Genomic DNA, 24,497 nt, shown 5'->3' with positions numbered 1-24,497 from the left:
CGAAAAGATTCAGGAAAATTTAACTCAAATGGGATGCTGTACAATTTAAATGATTAAGAAAGGGATGGCATGGTTTGACTGACAAGAGTGGAGGACTGAGATGAAAGAGTACTTTGGTAATTGCGTATAATTACAAGACTTCTTATGGTAAAGACATAATAAGCGGTGACTGGAAACTGAATCCAGATAAGGATGGTAGGTAACATAAAGTCAGGTTGTTTCTGATGGAAAATTTGTAGCACTATTTGTTTTTATGGGAAAGTTTGAGAGAAAGCTGCTCTGTCCTGTCACTAGTCTAGCAAATTTTGCATTGGTTCTTGTCTGTGTATTGCTGCTATCTCTCCAGTCTTTTAAGTACATAATTCAGAGTTTATCTGGGAGCACCTTCCCAGCATAGCAAGGTCTCCTACGACTGTGCCCATGTGCTGCACTCCTGAGTAGTCTTCTACTTGTCATCTGTTGGGGCTGTCAAAAATGGCAGCAGTCCACATCCCCGGCCCACCTGATCATCCTCCTAGTTCAATTAAATGCTTGCAAGTCTGCAAAGCAGCCCATGGCATGTTTGGTAGTTCATTTTGTGTCGATAAAGGTAGCTTCGTGACTCTCGGCACTGCGGGGGTTGCAATGGTGTGCCCCTGCCAAAAATAAATCAAGAACGAGACAGGAATTGAAAAACAGGTACTCTGTTTTATCTGGGAAAAAAATACAACTCAACACAGTACGTATGTGATCATAACACTTGCGTAGAGGTTTGACCATACAAGATACTACATAAATGTCAGTAGCAAGGCTGCAATTTTCTAGCCAACTATCTTTCTAAGAGAAGTCTACAAAAAAAAAAACCACAAAAACAAAAAATGCCCCAAAATCTTTTCCTGCTTGTTTGTTTTTCAGTACAAGAGTGTTTCCTGCCTTTTCTACAAGGGAGACCAAGCTCTTAATCCAATGGTCCTCATCCTACCAGGAGTTTAAGATTGTATAGCTTTTCCCTTTGTTGTGGGCTCTTTGAGGGCCTTTGGTTTGCATTCCTGTGAAGTTTCTCCAAGCAACAACCATCATGCATTAAATTAATCCTCTTGCTGACTTTGGTGATGGAGGTTTAGATCACTACCTGCAGCACATTCCAGGGCAGACACTGCTGCTTTGTTTTGCCCTTTAAAAAAAGGGGTATTGAAGGCGATGTGTTGTGTTTTATCAGGCACAGAGGACGCTGAGGTTGGATACTGCAGAGCAAAGCCACACAATGCACACTTTGTGCTGGCAGGGTGCAATTTAATCCATACTTAGTTTTGGCGTGAGTGATGGCAAAACCCACTTGGCTCTTCACGTTGCACATGAGCCATTTTATGTCCAATAACGTAGCGTTTTCAATAGGATAAAAAATAATAGTGGGTGGATTTGCTAGGGAGCCTGCTGGTTTCCACAACAGCAGTGAATGATGGGATTAGAGGAAATGTTTTCTAACAGCATCCTGACAGAGGGTGGCTGACTGAGGGCACACTGAAGCTCTAGCAAGCGCCACAACTTCAACAGCAGGGTCAGCTGAGTAAGACTGAGATATTTTTTTTCCCATCATTTGATTTTCTAAATCCTTCCTTATTACAGTTGGATTTAATTTTTTTTTCATTGACCTGACAAAGGGAGATTTAGCTTGTTCAAAAGGTTATAAATGACATTTTTCTAATGCATTGGTGTAAAAGCACACAATAAAGAAGGCGGCTTTTAGAAAGTGCTTTCTCTGAGCCTCAGTCTTTGTGGAGTTTTCCATTTCTCTGACCAGGTCCCAGTCTCAGTTTGTGGATGGACAATTCACATGCTATTCAGCATGCAAAGATTCTCTTAAGTATAGGAGATAATAAACTTAACTCTGGTCTGTAATCAACAGTTTAAGGAAGAGCACTGATTTAAAGCTTGGAGAAAATTAAACCATTGGAATTCAAGAAATCACCTTGATTTGCCCAAGATATTAGACAGTTCATTGGAACATAATCATAAACACATATAATACAGAATGTATACATGCCTGTGCAGATATATTCTGCAGTAAAATAAAATAATAACTGAATTTGAAAGAGCCAGTCATCTTGCATGTGATTTGAGGAAGGGCATTGTCTAGGCCAGTTAGTAATTTTATTTCTAAATCCTTAAACATGAGGAAATTACAGAACACTATGGACCGATTCAGATGAGACCTTTACATTATACAACTATTTATTCTGTATGTGACAGTGGTTACAAAATCAACTCAGAACTTTTTTTAAAAATAATAAAGGCTCTATTTCGATTTTTTTTAAATGCCTTTCAACCCAGAAATCCAAGTGCCCTAGACATGTCATAGGTCAATATGGGACCCTTAGGGAAAAAATTATCACTATAAACAACAAAATAAATCATTTAGGACCTACAGCTGGTACTCTATGGCTCCCTTCCAGAATTTTTAGAGCCGCAATTTCTTATTCTTCAATAGCAACACATGGGAATATTCACTGAGTGAATGCAATTTCTCCACTGGGGTCAGTAGAATCTGAAAGCCCTGGCCAGCCCTGCCAGAGGAGCAGATTGCGCAGCAGCAGCTCTAATTCTTTTCAGCTGGTGGGGATCGCAGCAGGACATTGGGTAATGGGAACGCTCTGTGCATGTGCGTGCATGCACACTTCCATACCATAGACATGTAAGAGAACAATATTGAACAAAACAGGAACAGTAGAGGTTATTCATTATGAAAATAAGAATAAAGAGAAAAGGGCATTGGCTATTAGTGCACCAAAAAAGAGCAAAACTGGCCATTGCATTACAGAGTAATCATATTTTAAAAGCCAAAGATCTAGGCTACAGTCACCTTACTTCTCTAACTTCATGTTCACTTAAACTCACATAAACTCTGCATTTGGCCAAAGCAAATTGAGGAAGATCTGGAATCAGGAGAATAACAGCATTTACTATACCAATTTTGTTCATACACTGCAAACGTGCTTTCCTGTATATTTATGTTGACTCCTGCCACATACGATAGCTGAGTTTAACCTGAGGAAATTCAACAGCAAGTATCAGTTTGGCCATGTGGTTCACTCTGTTCCAAGAGAAAAAATGAACTTGTTGACTAACCTGATGCCATTTTAAGTTATTAAACACAACAATAGTTGTGTTCATTAATCATAGCTTCAGCTTTATTAAACCTTATTCCTAAGGATGTTCAACAACAAAAGTTAAGGGGACACCACACCTCTGCAAGAGTGAGAACATCTTTCTGACAGAAATACCAACACAAGCCCAAAATATTTCACCAGATAACTCTTGCAGTACATTTTGTCAAAATTCTTCACCTCTTTCTGATATTTTGAGACTGCATATAGAAAAAAATTCCTTGCTTCAAAAAACTTTGATGCCATGACAAAATCTAACACAAGAGTATTTTCTCTAGGAGTGTTTGTGCAGCTACTCTCCATGTTAAACCCTCAATAAATTGAAACCCTCAATATTAATTTAAGTTGTATCTTTAAATATATGTTAAACTTTGGAGGATTTGTTTGTTACTCAAGGAGGACTAATCCATTTGTATGGGCAAGAACTACCTCAAAGTTATTTACATACACTGGGGTTTTTATGAGCAGGACAGATGGATTCAGGTGTAAGAAACTCTTTTAGATGATAAAAAACCTATTTTATTGATGGATTAAAAGAAGTAAGCCCCGTGGGTTCAGCCCTCTCTCTCATTAGTTCAAACAGGCTATGGGATCTGCGGGGAAGAGCTAAAGAATGCCATAAATTAAATCTCCTGTGGCTTTCAACAACAAATAGATAGCATTGGAGTTTACTCAAGGTGTTGGCAAGTGCTGTAATAGGGATTCCTGAAATATGCCTGCCAGATGATGTTTCCTAATACACAGAATATCACTGAGGAGGTCTTGTTGCATTTACAGCTAGATGCTTTCTTTCCCTAGAGAAGTCTTTTTATTGCCTTTCTGCAGTAGGTGGGCTGGGGGCAGTGGGGAAGCAGCAATGCCTGCAGAAGCCAGAGGAGAGCAGGGTGCAGCACCGATACATCCAGCACACTCTACAGCCTGTTACAGCTGATTTCTATCTACAAGTCTCCCAGCTGTGCTTGAAAGCCTAAAAATCCCCAGAGATGCAATATTGCACCTTCCGCAGTGTTGTAACTGCAGTAGCTGAAAGCTACAAGTAATAAGAAATTAACATAATCTGTTAGTTGAGAGGGGGGAATGAAAAATAACTAAAGGGTTTGGGCTCAAGGCCTTCTTGGATCTGCTTTCTAATGTTTGCTTGAGACTTTGCGTCTAGTTAAAGGTCTACAGCTGCTGAGGCTCGAAGAATGCTCCTGCAAGTCTTATCTGATCTTAGGGAGCAGAAGTTTACCTTTCAGTTTGGTCTTGTTATACTTCATGCTGCAAGACTTCAGGGGTTTAAATGCCTGACACTCTCTGTTCTTTTCCCAATTACCTCATTTTTTTGACCAAAAAAAAACCAAAAACAACCTCTCTCTATTCAAATTTTGCTTAAGTTGCATTATGTACAAGCTTCCTATAATAAGACTCTAATTTAATTTTCTCATGGAGGAGAAATGCAGTTACCCTAATGCCATCCAGAAGACAGCCTGGGAATCAGATGCTGATTCATGCTGTTACCAGTGTCTGTCTCTGCTGCTCTGTCCCCTTGTCCAAGAAGCAGACCAGAAAAAATCAAAACATCAGAGCAGCCCTAACCCATACCAGCAACCCATTCTTTAAAAATCTCATTGAGTCAGAGTTTATGGGTAGTTCAAACAGAACAAAGACAAACTCCGGAGAGAAAAACTGCATGAAGAACTATACTGCAGAGTCAGTCAGGAAGATTCCCATTTGTGTATTGAAAGTTCAGCTAAATAACCTTGGTCTGCACAGGAAGACAAGTAGGAAGGAAAACTCTTCTGATATTTAAAACCATCCTGCCCCTTGAGCATACCAGGCATTTTATCTTCTTAGTCTTCATAAAAATTTTATTTTGTGAAGTAGACATGCAGCACATACTCCTCATTCTTGACACAGAAGGGTTTGCTCTCCCCATCCCCTGTCCAGTGTCAGAAATAGTAACACACAACTGGCACCAAAGGCTCTTTCCAACCAGGAAAAGAATGTCTCTATCTCTTACCGCCTCTTCTGTTTTATGTCTCCTCCCTACTGTTTTGCCTTATTTATCACTGCTGCAATTTTGGGGTATCTCTTTGTCTTCTTCCTCCAAGCCCATGTTTCCCATTCTCCTGCCTCCACTAGCTGGTCTGCTTCCCCATCACCACGTGCAAGAAGAATTGTGGATTTAATTTCATGAAACTGGAAGATGTAATAAAATGTACACAAGTATCTCCAAGGTTTTGCTCTGTTCTTATTTACAAGCAAAGTAAACAAAAGAGAGGGAAACAAAGGTACACAACCATAGTGTGCAAATGCTGGCCTGTGCGACACTGGGTGAAGGCAACAAGATCAAATCCAAAGTCAGCCTACACAGGAATGTATTTGGTTGGATTCCTGTCTGTGGACAGCTGCTTGTAAAATAGAAGATAATGGCTGAATGTTTAAAATGATGATTTTTAAGCACATGCCCTCATCAGGATTTTTCTGCAAGAATCCTCTGAGAAAACTAGAGACAAGGAACTGGTCACAGCAGCAAGAAAGAGCTATCCAGGACAGTATGCAAACATTTCTGATAACAGGACTTACCCTACAGTGGTACTAAAAATTTATCTGTTGAATAGATTATGGGCAGGACAGCTAGTTTAAACTGACGGGGAACAAAAATCTACCTTATCATTTTGTCTGGAATAGTAATTTTCTTTTCCCTGAGATAATGTTAACGCAAAATATTATAGCAAAATAAATAATCACTCATATCAGATCTACTTGCACACTTCTGACCTGGTGTTCAACTTATTTTTCTGAATAGGTGAGTCAAAGCAGGTTGGGCCAGCCTGTAAGTTGAGACACAGGAGGGCATTCCCTGCTGTGCATTTAGTAGTTGGTGGAAAACATCATCAACAGAGCAAACGAGTTACTGCAGAAAGGATGACACAATTAGACTTAGTGTTCTGCTTAGAACTGCTAATTATAAATTAGCCTAAATCACACCTAATTTATTTGTTATATTCGGTTCAACAGAAAACTAGAATCAAAATTATTTTTTTCTTTTAACGCTAATGTTTTAAAACACTTTAAAACTTGCAAACAGCAAGGTGGAAAAGGTGGAATGAAGAATCCTATATAATTTGGTCTGAAACAGGCAATGGTCCTCACAGGTGCCGGGAGGGGATGCCAGGAGTTGGTACCTCCCCCCGCTCCCCAGAGGCTTGCTGACAGCACCACTAGTCCCATTTCAAATCCTCACCTTTTGAAGCTTGCCAGCTGTGGCTGGTTAAGAGATCAGCTGTAAATGACAGATTTTTTTTATATATATATATTACGCTGTTACAATCTTTAGATTTGCTTATGGCAGAAAACTATAGGGTCCTACAAGGGGCTTTCAAGAGCCCCTACAGCTGCTCATCAGGGCTGGACTCTGGTGGATCCAGCCCCTCTGCAGTGTGACGCTCCTCACCTGCATCCAGCCCAGTGCAAAAGTGGTGCCACAGCCATGGCACACAGCAGCTCCTCCATCCACTCCTGCAGCAGAAGCAATATTATATTATATTGACATCTGCCTGCCCTCATTTTTATTGTTAAGTGTTGGTGTTTGCTCAGTCATCCAGCGGGTGAATGGATTTTATTCAGGAAACGTACACTATGTGACAATGTACTGCTGTATTATGAAATGTAGCATAAAGAAGCATTTGCACTTTGTTTGGCTCTGGCTCTTTATTAGGTGATGGAGTGGGAAATTGCAAACTAGTTTAAATGAGCAAGCCTTTTTCTTAGCCCTGCTCACAGACTTCCAGCAGCTGAAGGATACATTCCTGGCTGCAATTAATTCATCAGTTTGCAGTATATGAAACCCAGATTCATGGCTGAATGGAAGAAATGACTCAAAACGCTGCCACCACCGTGCTGCAAGCTCTTGCAATATGCAGTGTCTTGCAATATTTCCCCAAGCTGAGTCTGTTCTGTCCATGATGGTAACTGCTAATTGATATCTCCCTGCCCTTATCTCAACCCACGAGCTTTCCAATGTATTTTCTCTCTTCTGTCCAGCTGAGGAGGGGTGTGATAGAACAGCTTTGGTGGACACCTGGCATCCAGCCAGGGTCAACCCACCACGTAAGCAAAGGATGGGCAAAGCTGCAGATACAGCAAGCGTGGATGTAAAACTTGGTGTAATTGGAATGATTTTAACTTTAAGGAGCCCAGAAGAATATATAAATTACATGAGCTTAGCCTCACCCCTGAATCTGGTGCAACACCTGGAGGGTAATTTGCCATTTGCTTTAAGCAGAGCTACAGAACAAAAAGGTTTGCAACACTTTGCTGCAGCAAGCAGTCCGCGTTGGACAACAGGCCTGTTCTGTGAGGGGTGGAATGAGAGGAGGACAGAACCCAGTTCTGGCTTTTACTAAAACCAGTCCTGGGACTGCATTAGAGATCTGTCATCTTCCTTTTTTTAGCATTTGTGAGTACAGGGAGAGTTAATTGGCAGGATAGCAAACACTTTTCTAACCAAGGCACCTCCAGAGACTAAGGAAGAGCACATCTGCCAATCAAAATACGCAGAACTATGAAATGAAACTCTGCTACACACCCTTTAACCTTCCCTGCACAGAGAGGAATATTCTGCAGCCTCACCGACTGCATCACACATCCTGGGCATGATCTGCAGATCCACATGCCTCAGTCCTCTCTTCATTTTTTTCCTGCATGCAGGTCTGAGTGCCTTACCTCCTACCCACACAGCCACAGCAGCCGTGTGCAGGCATCACAGTGGTACATGAAACCCAAGGCCAAAGGCTGCCTGCACTTCTGTTTCGTTGCACACTTGGCTTCAGCAGCAAAACCAGTGCTCTGCGAGAAGCAACCTTCAAGCACAGTGTGTTCAGTCAGAAATCACACTCCTCTGCTCTGCGTCCGTCCCTTGCCAGCAAAGTCAGCGTTGATGACTTTGCTGGGTACACTGCAGACCTCACGGGGTACGCAGTGTGTGAAGCACTCTGGGTACATCCACTGGTGGAGAAGGAAGATAGTATTTTTAATTTCCTCCTCTATAGAAAAATGCAGCTCCTTGCTGATTCACACCTCAGTTGACGGGCCGCAGAGAGATGTGGGCAGCATGGTGTGGGCAAGAGAACAGATAGCAGCCACCACCATGTGTGCGACAGCCCTGCCAGCGGTGCGGGGTCCTTCAGCACACAGAGGGGGACTGTGAAGCCCCCGGCAGGGCTAAGCAGCTGCTTTCCACTGTCACAAACCTGATCCCCTTTTCCCCACACAGCTCTATGGCATTTGTTCACAGGCTGGGAGTTGCACCGTGACTCAGCCTGGTGGCTTCGGGCACCTGAGGCAGCTTGTGGCAGGAGATGCCACTCTGCATTTGGGAGGCACTATCACAGCCCCTGCCAAGGGCTGCAGCAATGCAGAAAAGCAGATACTGGAGGGGTAGGGGGGCTTGACACCAGTATCTTACACCAGTGCTTAATTAAGCAAAAGGGAAGTCTCAGGCAGAGCTGATGGAGGGGTGGGGATTCCCCACAGAGCAGAAAGCAGAGAAAGCTGGGCTGGTGCAGCCTGGAAGCTGGCAGCCAACTCGGTGCAGCATCGAGAGGTGGGAGCCGTGGGAAGGTGAAACACATGCGTCAGCAAGACAAAGGGGAGGAGAGGACAAGATGCAACACAGAATGTACAAAACTGCCCAGAGATCAGCTGAAGAAGGTAAACAGACCCTAGAAAAGAATAAAATGTGCATTATGCCAGATAGGAATGTATGGGGACAGTGACAGCAGGCTCTCTCTGTAAAAATGCTTCTGAAAGCAATTTTTAAGTAAGTCTGACTCAGGTATGCAGGTGATTTACATGTTTCCAGTCAAAATAAAAGATCTCAACGTTTTCTTGGCTGACCTCAGCAAGGTTTAATTCCCTTCTTAGAGTTTAAGGCACTTTTCCTTTTTTGAATGAACACAGCTGTGCTGTGCACACTTTACTTCAAACCGACTCATAAGAACACACGTCATGGCCCCTGAATTCAGAAAGGCAGCTGAGTGAGTGCACTTGAGTGCCTGCCTGCAGCAAGCACGTTCATCATGACCACTATGTCTCCACCAGGACCAGCTTGCTGTAATGGTCCTTTAATTAATTCTTTGCTGGCCGATCCCACTACACCAGTCTGTAGTGAACAGTTCAGACCTGTAATTATAATTTAAATACTGTAAACTTCCAGCTGAGCAAGCCAACAAGATGTATCATTTGGTGTGTCATAATTACTGTGAAGAATGATGCTCACTTCAGAATCTTGCACCATTTTCACTATGCTTTTTTTCACTAACCAGATATATTTTTATTTGACATAATAAATTTATAAATCAATTTACCTCTCCTACTAGAAATATTTGGATGCCTTCCCTATGCCTTTGACCAGCCCAGGAGCATATCCAGAGAGTAGGAAAAAAAACCCAGAGACACACCCCTCTAAGTGAGTTAACCCAGGTTTCCAACAGCCAGTGATGGCCCTATAAATTAAAGATACACATGGACTTTTCATGGGGCTTCACAGAAGCATTTTCCAGGTTTACCTTGAAGGTAATGAAGCTTTGATGACTCATTCAAAGAAAAAGCTGGGATGGGGACTTCCCTAGATGGATCTTACCTGACTCTGGACAGTTGTTCTTTGGCTCTTGAGCCACCTAAACTGCGCTTTACCCAGAAGAAAAAAAGCTATCTGAATGTATACATTTTGTTTAACACTGCCCTGTATAGAAGACTTCACATGCAATATTAAAACATTAAAAGATGGAGGCCTGCCAGCAACCAAGAGTGGTAGCACAGGACCATAACTCTCATTTCCTCCTGCAGGGGTAATGTCCAAAAGTCCTTGCTAATTCTGGGAACTCCTGCAAATTTCCTACCCTCGGTACTTAGTTTTGTTTCCAGCCCTCACTTCACCTTTCTAGCTCTCATTTCAAGGCCATGTCCTGACACAAGCACTTCATGCACCCTTCTCCCTTTTCTGTCCTTACTCTAAGCCACAGACTCCCTCCCTGCCACACCGACTTGAAACTTTTTGCACCTGGCATCTGCAAAGCCAACCCCTCACCCTATTTTAGCCCATCTGGTCTTAAACATCCATGTGTTTCAGCTCTCCTCTTCCCTTACCCTACCATGCCCAGGGCTTTCAGCATGGCACTACTCCAGCTGCTTTCCCTCCAGCTCCTCAGAGGCTGGTTTTCCACACCTGACTTTCACTATTTCATCCCCTGAATTTCTGTCACGTTGGACTGACATGCAACATGACCACCAAAATCATCTGTGCACACCCTAAAGATGGGATCTGGGAAGGACTGTTTTGGAGGACCGCCTGATGCTGCCGGTCAGGACGCAGGATGTCAGGGGGCCCCGCACCAAGCATCCCTCCCACGGGACCTGTGCATGGGGTTTTGGAGACAGAGAAGATGCAGATCAGACTCAGGCCAACAGGAAAAGCCATGGAAGACATAAATGCACTTGGGACATTAACGCTATGCCGTGCCACTGAGCAGTGAGAGCAGGCCCAGCCTCCACCACACAGAAGCCAAGCCAACCCACCAGGTACAGCCTGTCCTAGAAAAGCCACTGTTTACTGATGTTTTCATCCCTTTTGCGTTGCAGATCCACAGCTTCTTATGAATATCTTCCAGTCCCTGCAGGAGGGATGGCATTTCAGCAGCCCCACTGATGATGACCCTGAAATTGGAGTGAGATGGAGGACAGAGCTGCTGCCAAACACCCCAGCACTCCTGAACAGTAAGAAAATACCAGTTTGGCTGCCACGTGCCCTGCCAAGGGATGTTACAGGGACTACTAATTGCCCCAAATGACTTCTGGGCATATTAACACCTACTCTTTTCCAAACAGTGGTCACTGCTGGATTTGGTGCCTCCTTCCACTGTGAGCTGGTTTATTCACATTGCAATTGCTCAGAGATTCATCTTCAGACAGTAATTTGTCATCTGCCTCCACAGCTGAAACCACATCTTCTCAATCGCTCTGGCAGGCGCCGGCAGCCTTTTGGCAGTGTGCTAGCAGCCAGCCCTTGGACAAACAATGTAGGTCTGCAGCAAAATGCTGCCTTCTTGGGGATTCAGGAATGAGAAACTTGGATCAGCCACCTCATTTCATCTCCTGAGTATGTTACCACTATAGTAATATTCCTACTAGACACATTCGTACTCATCTGCTGTATGCATTGGACAGGACATGTCCTTCTCCCAGTCTCTTCTGGGATGGTCTAACATGAACTGCAGCATGGTTGCAGCGTACTGCAGCCAGCTGAGCTGCTCACCCAGGGTGCATCTGCAAAGTGTGTCTATGACTCCTTATCCTTTGTATTGTTTTCTAAATTTAGAAGATTCACATGTACACCACAGCCAGGCAAAGTGTGGGAAGGACAAGCAAATATCAAGACAAGTTCTGAGCTCATTAATCTCTTGGCACTGTCAACAAGTCACAGGGAGATGTTATGGGAGCAGCTAAAATAGTGAGGGTGTGATGGCAGCTGTATCTACAATGGTTCTGTCCCAAAGAGAAAATGTCAGGTAATGTTTACAAAGTCCCACCCGCAGAAGTGATTTGGGCATTAGCAGCAATTTTGGCTCCCAAGCTGCTCAAGCACTCCTGAGCGTCTAACAGAAGGTAAGGAGGGACTGACTTCTCTTGAGGTGCACTCTCAAATAAATGACTGCAAACAAGAAACTTTGAGTGAGTTAAAATCTTATGGCTTAGTTATCTCCATTCTCCAGCACTCGCCTGAATGAACGGGGAGCTCCTGCAGCCAGGAATGAGCATCAGAGAGATGCCGCGGCAGCCCTGCTGCTGGCTGCAGTTAAACCATGACAGTGATGCAGCAGGCTAGATGCAAGAGCTCCAACGAGGCTGCAGGGCACTGCTCAGGGCAGCTGTGCTGGCTTCCGCACGGCCTGTGGGGCAAGCCTGGCTTGCAGCATACCTTCACCTGGTCCATCGCACCTTTCTGCTGGGACTCAGAAATTTCTGTTCATACGAACAGGCCATCTGCAGGTGTAGCCTATCATCTAGCCCTGCAGCAGGTAGATGCGGAGCAGCTCGGTCACCGTAATGCTGCCCAGTTTCCCTTTCTGTAGTTTTGGGTGGGCTTTGGCTGCAGCAGGAAATTTGCAAAAAATATTGAGTGCCAATAAAGAGTTAGAATACATTGTAGGAAAAAAAAAAAAAAAAGAAAAAAATTAACTGATCTATCATTTTCACAAAAAGAATTATTAAAAATGTAATTTTAAGAAAGCCTCATATTTTACAGAAGTACAAATACTGATATTACAGTACCTTTTGTATTACCCAGGTGAAAATAATTCCAGTGAATTTCACCCATCCTCAGAGTTTTTGGCTGCCAATACTTCTACACAGATACAATTACAATGCAACCATACATCCAGTGAAGTGAAATTTTAATGCACATAGTGCCATAGGCACACACTTTGAGTAGAGAAGAGAGGAGAGAGCAGGGACTGTAGAATAAAAATAGGACTGTATCTTGCTCCATCAAGCATGGACCTTAATACGAACCAAATAGCTGTCATGTAACAGCATCCACAATATCCCCACATTCAAATATCAATACTAGATCTTCACTATTAAAATTCAAACATTTTCCAGTGGAAAGCCAGGACTCTCTGAAGTCCCATTGCAACACCTAGAACACCAACCTCCCGGTCTTCTGCAGTACTTCTGAACTGAATGTCCCCAGCATTTCTGGAAATCAGATTATCAGATTAGAGCAGTACTAAGAAAGACAGAGGGCACAGGCAGATGCACGTCAGCCCTGCCAGAGACTTGCCTACCTTTCGGTTAGTATTTGTACAAATAGCAGTGCACAGGAGGGTGCAGTATTTATGGTATAGGTGGAAAAAAGAAAATAAAAGGTGTGAGAATGAGTTGCCCACAGAGACAGGGTTTGTGTATCCCAGTATTAGCCTCGCCAACAGAATGGCAGGGCTGGAGAGCAGCACCCTGAATCCAGATGGGATTCCTCTGTAAGGTATTTACAACATAAATTGGGTTAATTTATCTGGGGGATTTCCTGCAACTGGGGTATACATTCTCTGAATGGGTTCTGAAAGAAAACAAGGAAATCACATTCAAATCCAGCCTAAAAGATTAATAAAATACAGGTTTCAGGTCAGTGGAGGTGATGAGAAGCAGCAGCAGTATAAAAAGGTGGGCCTGAAGCTGGCTCAGATGATTTGGCGTAATGAGGACTTTTCTCCGATATGCAGAAAACCAAAACTTTTCACCCACCCCACTGTTTTCCCCAACATTTAGAGGGAGATAAAATAAAATTTTGGGATGTCAGGCAAACCACCAGCTCCAACTTGATATGTCTCCCATTTCCACATATATACTGAGACCACTGTTTCAGGTCTTGATAAATAAGCAATCTGGTGAGCTCTCACTTTTAACAAGGCATCCCAAGAAATCACAGAAGCCCCACACTAACTTTGGCCCTTGAACGCTTTTTCAGAGGACCAGAGCTAATAAAGCATACACGTGTGTGTCTCTTGGTTGACTGAGAACACTGATGGATCTTCTACCCAGAGCTGGAACACCAAAGGGGCCTCTGGCCAAGGATAACGTGAGCTCTGACCGTCGTCTTCCCCAGGCCCGACACCGATACAAGGCACACGGCCTCACTTCTCCAGCTTAAAAACCAAGGTCAGTAATGAAAAAGATAAAAGCTCAAGGGTCTGGTTTATTTAGACAAGTCCTGCATTTCTGAATGGCTTACACTGAAGTGACCTGTTACGTAGGGTGCGGTGATGGATTTGAAGTGTTTTCATCTGGCACAAAGGGTCCCGACACCCAGAGAACGAGTTATAAAAAGAGTTTAGCTTTCACTGACCATTTTAGTTTGTGAAATGTCTTTTTTGCCAAATGAAACAGATAAAGCTGGAGATGTAAGATGGGGTAAGAAAAAAACATGAAGCAGGGAAGAATAAAAAAAATCAAGTAAAGCCAGCAAGGCACAGGCTTCAGACCAGCTAAACAGATACTGCTGACAGACCAACAGAAAGGTGTGGAAAACAGAGTACCTCACAAAGAAACTGAATGTCAAATTCCTTGTACTCAGCCAGCCTACGTCAGTTTCTCACATGCATTTGAGACCTTCAGAAATCAAAGAAAGAAAAAAATAAAAGCAGATTTTCTTGGAAAACAGAGATTACAAACTGAACAAACTACTAAAACCACTTGTCTTGGGAATTTGGCTTAAACATCAGATTGAATCAAAGATAACTAATTTGATTAAGTAGAACAAGTTATCTAAATCCCTATTTAGGGAAAACACTGCCAGCAGTTCAGCACTGTTTTGCAATAGGCCTTCAATGTTAAATAGTTTCATCAAGAGAAATACCTACAGGCAGATGGCACTTCTCAATGCATGAGGACATGTTTGCTGGGCAGGCATCAGGGCAAGGCAACAAATTAAATTTACAGGAAAATAAGAATAATATTTCCCACAATGGTGTGGAATCAGGTCTGATCAGAATTTTATCTGGTCTCTGACAGCTGAGTTGGGTTACAGATTGTAATAGCACTGCCTCTTTCTTGCAGCATGCAATTGTATGTCCAGTTCTTAGGGAATTCCTTTTTCAAGCCCATCACGATAGTGCATGTTAATTGCACAAATATTAGACAGTGAACTGTAATTTCAACTCTCATTTGTAATGAGTGGGATTTACTATGGCTAGCATGAATCATTTTGATAACACATATAATTATAGAAGTTTTCGTATGTTATAAAAGTTGCTGTATCACTTGCATTCCCCCCGGGCTCTCTTACAAAATGATTTTGTTACAACTGTATTCTTGGAACTAAAGTGTAGACAACTGAGCACATCTGTATGTCAAGAGAAGCATTTTAAGCCAAGACTTTCAAGGCAGTTTTGCTGCCTTTTTAGTTTCTAAAATCCATGTGAAGAAATGCAATCATTTCTGGACTGCAGCATTATCAGCTGTTCAAAGCTGAAGACGCTCATTTCCTCCCAGGCTGTGCGCAGGTCACGGCTGCCCCCCAGAGCTCATGCTGGGGCTCAGGTACCAGGAGCTGGGATGCCTGTCAAATGACCTTGGGGGAATATGCTCAACCGGTATAAATAATATAGGGCTTTAATAACTTCATTTGAGCTATGGAAGTTTATCCCGGATGAGAATTTGGCTCTGTACAGAGGGCTGCAGTGAGTTCACTGGGTTCCACCTTCATGAGGAAGAAAAGCGGAGTTGGTAAGAGTGGGCACTACGTGACACCAGCAATCCTGTCTGACTTTATAAGCATTCTTTCTTTCATATGCATTTTGTAGGTTATGATTGAGACCTTGTGACTACTTCTGAAGGGTATCAGTAATAAACTATTTTTAACAACTGCCCTGCTAATGTGTTGTGAGTATGCTAGAGGAGCTCAATGAGCTTGCCCAACCCTTACATTAAGCACTGCTGCACACATCAGCCGAACACAGGCTTCTGACCGTGTCCAAGGGACAAGCTAATGTTCAAACACCTACTCGACAAATTATTATTATTATTCATGAGGTGCAGCTGCCTGCACTGTATTGAGAGCTGCTGTCTCGTGGTGTGCAACCTAAAGGGGCTCATCCATCCCAACTTGCCCCAGCTTGGCAACGCTTCACCTTCTCCGCCAGTCACATTTGGGGCATTTCTCCAAAGCCCAGCTCTCCCAACACTCACCTCCTGCAGCACAGGGAAGGTGAGTGAGAATTGCTGTTCAAGCGTGAGATAGGCTTCAGGCTACTACAGGCACGTGCCAGTATCAGCTGTGGGCAGGATGTAAAGTACATACTGTGCTGCCATTTTGCTTTTCCTCTGACATGATCACAACTACCAGGTCAGAGTCACAGCCCAAATCGCCCCTTGCCTTCTCCTACCCCCTTGGGTCATGCCACACTGCAGCTATAAGAGGGAAAAGGTGGGCATTTGGAGGTGTCTAAGGAGTAAAGTGAGGGGGCTGTAAGGAGTCAGAGGGACAACTGCCAAAAGACAGTTCATAAAACCCTAGCTGTCCTGAATATTATTCAAAAGCATCTTCTGTAATTGTCATTAATGTATAACTGTCATATATGACAGGCAGTAAAAACAAATGATGGTGGAATCTGATAATTGAAAAATGATAACATTAAAAAAAAAAATTAAGCTTGGTGCTTTGAGGTGTTCTGAATTTAAACCAGTATTCCTGACACTTTATTCCAGCCATCTGTGCTCTCTCCACAGTTACTGGAGCAACAAAAGGCATGTGCAAGAGCTAGTCCATCCCACCCTAAAGCAGGTAGGATATATCCCATTTTGAAGGCATCTGTTTCTTCTCATCAGGCGTGAAGGCAGCTGGAATTGCAAGCTTTAGCTATCTACAAGTTGCCTTAGAGGCTACGGGCTCATAGGCAACTGCTTGACAAGAGGCGTCCCACTACCTTTCCTCTGTTTTTAAATCTACACACCAGCAGAACACTGACGAGTCATCCTGTCAGATCTTTACTGGCACTTTGCTTCTGGTTTAAGTATTTTGTCTTTAACGGTTTTTTTGGATACTTCCTCTGAACAACAAGCCGAAACGATTTCCTACAACTGTGCAGCCCCAGCATACCGTGGCACTCCGTTTAAAGAGCCATCTGTTGAAGAGCAGCTGCAGCGGACTTAAAAGATAAACAAATCTCAGCCCAGGGAAGATCAGAAGGGCCGACAGGCAGTCCTGCTGGTGCTGATTTATACTTCCTTATCTTTTATCTCCTCCCCGAGCACACTAGTTGATCTCCCACGGTCCTTCTCCCAGGGAAATCCATGTGTTCACTTTCTGCAATCGTGCATTTTCAATTCTCAAGTTCTTTAAGTCTTCTAATTTTAATGCAATACTCCCTTTTTGGTATACTGCAAACCTGCCAGGGTAAAGCACTCACTTGAACTTGTTCCCAACAGCACGTAAATAAATCCCTGGCTCTGGGAACAGAAACTCTCCAATACTTTGCCCAGAAGCAATCTGAGATAGCAGATGCACAGTGCCTCCCACTTAACAGCAAGCAGAGGAGGCCCTTTCGCTCACACCGCTTTTCCAGCTCTCCACTCAGGAACTCCCCCCAGCCGTGAAGCCCTCAGCAGGACAGTTACCCAACCAGCGTGGACTTTCTACCCTTGTGGCAAAACTTATTTCCAAAGACACTCTCCTCTTCATTTATAGCTCATAAGGCCAGAAAAGACTGCTGTCCCCTAGTGTAACTAAGGCCACAGGGCTCCTCTGAATGACTCTGAACTAGGGCATATTTTTGACAAAATAGTCCAGTTTTGATGGACATTTCTAGTGTGAATCAGCCAACCCCAGCAACGCCCTTCATGTGTTTTCCAGTGCTCAGTTGTCCCTGTTGTCCAAAAAATAAACTAAAAATTAGGGACAAATTTGTCTAATTTCAACTTTCAGCTACTGGCTCTTGTTAAACACTTGTTTTCAGACCAGCATTCAATCTTCCCAATTTCTGCTTCTGTATCACAATTAAGATATTTTAATCTTCTGATAAACTGAAATGCATATATTCTGAGCCATCTATATTGTGTTACAATCATCTGTTCTCTTCATTTCCATCTTAGTATCATCTATGATATTAAGCTCCATTATGTTGATATTTATTTTTTCATTTTTGCACACTAATTTAAGTCTGACCCACTGTACAAGCTGCTAACATCTGTAGAAAGGATTTTATCAACATATGATATGAATTCTTCTATCTGGCTTTCCACTGAAGGCAAAGCAGAAATATTTTTGCACCCTTCTGCCTTTTCTGTTACTGACACTGCTGTAATTCCCATTTTAGAGTTACTGCTTTGGAAAGAAAATCTTCTTTTACTCTCTCCAAGCTTTTAACTCAGAGGTCATTTTGGTTCTGTATCAACCTTTTTTCATGCCTGGTTTCTAATCTATATTCAATTCTTCCTTGCCCTATTTCCCTTCTCTTCCCTGCCTTCTTCCCTTAACTGCTGCCCTCTGCTCCAGTTATCTTTATTCATAAGGCATTTAGAGAACTCCATGCAGCACCAGCTGCATTTATGTCACCAGAAAGCAATTATTAAGCAATATTTCAGTCTATCTTAAGTAAATCAGAAAAATAATCACATCAAACATGAAAAAAAAGCAGAGATGACACCTCAGACTATCAAACATAATCCACATGTGTTTTTCTGATGTGTCTTAATTATGTGTTATTATTTCAGGATTACATAAGGGTATAATTTCTTCTGAAGATGTGCACTACTTATTTTCTATAGCAGCTAAAATCCAAAACATAGTACAATTTCAGTTTAAAAGCATAATGCTGAGTTACAGTCTTATAAAACCAACTTTTGGCTAGCTGTTTCAGCTGGCCCAGTGGGAAAGTATGGAATGCTGGAAAAGGATTACAGTGGTTTTTACATTTATGAAGAGTTACACTGCTGGTCACAAGAGAGGTCTCACATTACTGAGACTCCACATATTTGCTGGAAAATAAAAGTCTTTCAAAAAAGAAAAAAAGAAAGGAAAAAGCATCAGACATTTGAACAGCTGGAAGCATTTTTAGAAACTACCAAAAAAGAGGTAAAAAAAAAATTAAAATAATATTTCCCTTTCTGTAGTAAGCATCACAGGGGTGATACAATACGTTCCCAAGGGGCTTAAACACATCTACTGTTCAATCTTCAAAGGTTATTTTATAAAACAAAAATTAGTGGAGTCAACAGAGTTTCTTCACAAAAAACCTGAAGCTGTCGTTCCAAGTTACATTTATTTTAATACCAGCTCCCATCTTTGTCAAATGTCCCAAGAGCTATGAGTCTGCGACAAGCTACAGTCCACTGCCACAGTGCTCTGGCAAAGACAAGATTTTCTTCCTTTCTTTGTCTATATCTGATTTCAGTATTAGGAAGATGTTGTTTGACACTGCTGATAAGAACTTGAAAAGACTGTTGTTTACAGAAGGATCAAATGAGACAGTGAATTAAGGAAGTAATAGCAGCCATGGGCATAAAACAGTGTGACTACTACATATATTTTGGTAAAGTATCTATGCTCTAGAACTAACATCACTTTAATTTCTTTCAAATTAAAATCTAGGGGCAATCTCTTAATTTTAAATGCTCTGCTTATTCTGCCAATTATTATGCTTTATTTTCTTTACCATAGTGCTCCCAGGGCTGTCTCAGCACTAGGATTTCCTTTTGCTAAGTTCTTTTTGTCGCAATGGATCTTTCAACATGTGCCAACTCCAGATAAACATTATTAGTAGTTTGCTCCAGTACAAAAACCAGGCAACAACACAAGGCTCCCTTGGCAACACTCTTAAACTCCCTTTTAAAAACATACTTCCATTAAATACTTTACGAGGGATTGATAAATTTACATTCATGAGCTACTGTATCCTCTTCAGAACTTCCTATCTTCACAGTGTGCTTTTACTCACACCTAAATTTACATTTGTTTATTTTTGTGGGTTTTTTAATCATTTAACTTACAGCAGAATACCCACCTAATTTGTTAAGTGAAACCATTCATTCTTTTCTCATAGGGATCAACTGCAGACACAGAATACAGTCAGTCAGATGTACAACACAGAAGCCTTGTTGTGGTGCGTGTCTGAAAATATGCCTGCTATTCTTTAATCAAAACATTTAATATCTAAAAACGTCTAAACCCAGTTCTAACAGAATGGCAGTGCTATTCGTACAAGACACATTCCCATCATGTAAAACCAGACAAACTAAAAAACCAGGGTAAAATAGAAAATGATACCAAATAGCACCAATTCTGCTGAAAAACAGGGACAAATAATCCATTCATCTCTCTTATTTATGCCTTCCCAAATATCCACTTTTTCTGGTTGAGCTTTTTTATCTTTATTCTTCACTTGTTTCTCTCAGGTATTTTCCCTCATCTCTCAGCCTTGTTTCTCTTCCTCTCACGCTTCTTTCACTGCCTTTCTGCTGTGCAGGACAACCTACAGAGGACCTCTAAAAGACAAGGCCATTTCTAAAGAAAAAATTCATAACTTTTTTTTTTTTTTTTTTTTTTTAAATAGGCACTCAAATACCATTTCATAATTTACTTCAAGAAAAAAAGAAAACCCTACTGATAGTATTTCTGTTGTTCATCACCCACTATATAGTGTGCAACCTTAAACTGCTCCAGCCTATCCTGGAAAAACATCTTTTGTTTGAATGAACTTGTCTCCCCCAAAACCTGTCCTTCTATACTTTAAACAGTTCCCTAGCACTCGTCCATTATTAAAAGGAAACTCCATGTGAACAAACATGCAGGGACCAGATTCAGGCCATACCTATGCAGCAACATTGCCAACATATTTCCATAGTAATTGTTCTCTGCAATGGAATCACCAAAACGCCTGCAAATCCATATTCACTGAAACACGATAGACTTCATCCAGTAAAGCCCTTAAGGTAAGGTGGGCAAAACTGAACGACCCCTACACAATAAAACAAACACACCCAAATAACAGATAAAAGGACAGAAGGACCCAGTTGATGGGTAATGACACTCAACAAGTAAGTCCTAATACTGAATGCAATGTGCGTGCCAAAAGACCATTCATACCACTCCACTCGCCCTGAGGATGAGTTCAATTCCCATTTAATCAGCTCTTCCAACAAGACCAAATTTTTTAACAGTACATGTTAGAGGACTTGTTCTCTCAAATTCCTATGCAACAGAAAGCCATCATCTTCATAAATGAAACCAGGTGATTCAAAGAAATTATTTATTATTCTTCCACCAACATGAATATTCAAACTTTTACAAGTGTTCACCAGGAAGCAGAACAAGTCACAACGGCATTTTATCCACAATTACAAAGACATATGCAATCTTCCATAAAAGAATTCAGTTCTGTTGAACATTTTTATGAGTCTGTGATAAATGTTTCGAAGTCCTGGTCTAAGTCTGAAACAAGAGCATCCACAAAATCTTCAACTGAAGGCGATTTCTGAAGCATACCTACAAAACCAAGACAACAGACTCAGCAAGAATACTATGACCTTGAAAGCTTTGACAATAATAACAACACTTACCACTAGCTAACTTTTAATGCCACAGAAGACAGAAACCGATATCATATTTCTTTGTCAAGAAATAAATGTAATTATAATGTATAGGGATTATTTAATTTCCTCGAGCTACCTGTTACACATTATCACAGAATTGACAGGTTTCAAGACTGTTAACTGATTTTTGTCATTACAATTTTGCTTAAGCAGGGAAATATACCCATTTTAAAGCAATGTAACCATAGACTCAGTCATTTCCAAATGACTGGAATAAATCAGTGATTGAGCAGGTACCTAAATCCTTATCTGCTGAGACTCAGGTCTGACAGAGACAGAAAAAACAATGTATTTTCTCAAGGTGTTACATATCTTAAAAGCATTTAATTTAGTAATTAAAGTACAAATATCTGAAGTTATTCACAAGGCATGAAACATACCCAAACAAAAGCATTTTCAGTGCACTGCAGTTTTAGTTTTGCTTTTTTACAGTACCAGGACTTACCTTTTATTAAGAACTTTAATTAGTTCATCTGTTAGCTGTAGCATATGGCTACAGAATAGCAGACAGGGAAATTAGCATAATGAAGAATCATGCTCAAGTACTTTGTCAGGTAATTCTATAAACAGAGAAGCTAAATATCTCACACCTTCCTCCCCAGAATCCCAGTTTTTAGAAAGCATGAGAGTATATCCTGTAAATTATTTTCAGATGTTTCTTTGTACTTAACATTATATTAATGTTGATCTTTTTGCTGTTATTAACATTTTCAAGATTATATATGGAAATTTACTGCATTACTTGTACCGAAAAAAAAAAAAACCAGTATAGCTGCCAAATAATGTAAAATTTCATCTTCATACTTCTTTGAAGTGATCTGTTCTTTCTGACAACTGCCAATGTAAATATAACCTTGTTCTACCCTTTCTGATCGGCATACCTACTGAACAGAATTTTATATTCTTTCACATCCTCAGCAGTATTTGCTTTCAGTGGAAATTATAATCGCATGCGGCTAAAAGACCAGAATCTTTTACTATAACACAATGATTCAAAACCCACCAGGAAACAGACCAGCTTGAGGTAATTCCATGTGAGCAACCAAAAAGAATTTTCTTGCTAAGACCTCACAGAATCCCATTTCAATCTGATTTAAACATGTTGCAAGTATCAACATAAATTTCTATGACCCAGTAGATTAATACTGAGCACTAAACGCAACACAAATCTCGTACTATGTATAGGCTGACTGAAATGCTGTTAAATTAAGTTTGCATCATTTTCAAAATGAAAGAGAACAGAATTAATATTTTCAAATACTTGGTAAACTTGTCATCTACTCTAATGTTAGCAAAATTGCTGTGGAATTACTTTTAATTCACAATGAAAAATGGCTTGATATATGCTGGGCTGAGAAACAGATGTGTCTAGATACCAGCTACTAATCTAACCTCCCCAGAGAGCCATGGCCTCTTGCAGACGCCCTCTCTCAGTTCCTGAGTGGGCTGGCTGGAGGACATGCATATTTGCTCCCTAACAGCCTTGGAAAATCTCCAGTTTAAACTTGTATTATTTTCCTGCAGTTTTCTCAGAAGTGGAGAAAATGCCTTAAGAAGGTGACATGGCTGGCAGCCCACTAGAACATGTACTGTCCTGCATGACTATTGGAGATCAGTCTTAAACTCAGTTGGAGCAGTCCAGCCCCAACAGTACAACTCATTTTGCCTTTTTGGGCCTCATTTTGCCTCAGATATTGACATCTGAACTAACTGGCCCTATTTCTAGAGACCGAACAGTCAGAAGACCTTCATGGGTGCCACTCACCTGACCCTTTTCAGAGGTCTATTTTACGATGAGTTGTGCCTATGAAGAACCTAGTTTTCCCTGTATCCCAGAAAGGAAACCTGGATGACCAGCTCAGGTATAAAAATCTCAAATTGGTGAAATTATTCCTTCCTTTCAATTTTTAAGATGAAAGAACCATTTTTCTGTAGCCAATATGCCCTTTTCTATCAGATATCAATATGGAGAGATAACTGTAATGCTGCATAGACAATATATAAAGACGGCCATAACAGACATCACCACCACTCCCCAAAATACAAAAAACCCCTTCCAAAAATGACTTATAAAAACCAGCCAGCCTGGATGATGTTTAGCCAATTCTTTTGACATACTAAAACTTATTCTCCTGCAAACAATTCTTAAAACTATTATTATCAATATGTTGCAAAAGAAAAGCTAAGAGTATAATGATTAGGAGGAAGAGAAGGGACTGATGCTGGGATTATCTTCAAGTAGATGTGATTTTCCTCTTACATAAAAATGGCAAATCGCAACAAAAACATTCAAATCACAACCCTGGATATTACAAAATAAATAAAAGAAACATTATTAACTATAGTACACTTGGATGTATTCTCCTGTAGCTGAATAGAGTCTTACCAAATCTCACTCAAAACTTGTTAGAAATTGCATTCATTTAGACTCCACATGGTTTGTTTTGAATACGTAGGAGAATTCAAAATCATTCTGGCAATAGTGATGTCAAATGACCTCCTATCTAGTAGTTCCAACTTTTGATCATAAAAACCAGTTTCATATTTCTTGCATTAGTGGTCTACTGCATTACTATTTTCCTATCACTGACATCAAAAGCAGACACTAGGAGAATTTGCTTTTGCAAAGGAAGGATGAAGAGTAACTGAAGTCATTGCTGAAGAACTCCTACAGTAGTAAAATGATCATGCCCTTATGAAATAAATAACTACAGATTTTAGGGCAGACAACTCCAAAAGAAACAGACACTGATGGTATTTCCATGTTTTAACCTCTTACTCTATACAGATGTGTTAAGAATGGTCATGTCTCCCTTTAAACTCCATTAAAATATATCAAAGCAAGATCAGCTTTGATATATTGTAAGTACTCAGCACTTTAGTCTAAATGATTTAGTAAGATGTCCACAAGGTCTGATGGTTGCAGTTTTAAAATCTAGGAGTGTATTTTATACATTGAGCCCAAATCCTATTTCAGCTCAGTCTCTCCCAAGCCTAAGGCAACTGCATAGCTTATCTTCTCTGCTTTGAAGTTTTTTTTCACATTACAGCACTGTGGTTAACCACACCCTTTTGAGAGATGGTTAGCTATAACCTACAATCACTGAAAACTGGGAGAAGAATAAAGCCTGCGGCAAAATTTGGCCTCTGCCCCTTTGGAACACTAATTATTTTGGGTCTGTGTAGTTTGGATTAACATATGTTGCCGTTCACATCACCTTTTAG

The 24,497-nt window shown here is 41.2% G+C and overlaps 1 protein-coding gene across 3 annotated transcripts in view; it reads right to left on the bottom strand.

Moving 5' to 3' along the window:
• Positions 1–20,912: 20,912 nt before the first annotated feature.
• MIPEP (mitochondrial intermediate peptidase) overlaps positions 20,913–24,497 on the bottom strand; it is a 79,527-nt gene continuing 75,942 nt past the window's right edge. For all 3 annotated transcript variants that reach the window (XM_074915405.1, XM_074915414.1, XM_074915423.1), the window contains one exon: positions 20,913–21,165. In XM_074915405.1, coding sequence (XP_074771506.1) covers positions 21,071–21,165 — 95 coding nt within the window. In that variant the 3' untranslated portion in view covers positions 20,913–21,070. The remainder of the gene's footprint in view (positions 21,166–24,497) is intronic.

This window comes from Athene noctua, chromosome 1 (genome assembly GCF_965140245.1).
Source record: "Athene noctua chromosome 1, bAthNoc1.hap1.1, whole genome shotgun sequence".
NCBI classification, from domain to species: Eukaryota; Metazoa; Chordata; class Aves; order Strigiformes; family Strigidae; genus Athene; species Athene noctua.
This window is presented reverse-complemented; position numbering and strand designations above follow the sequence as displayed.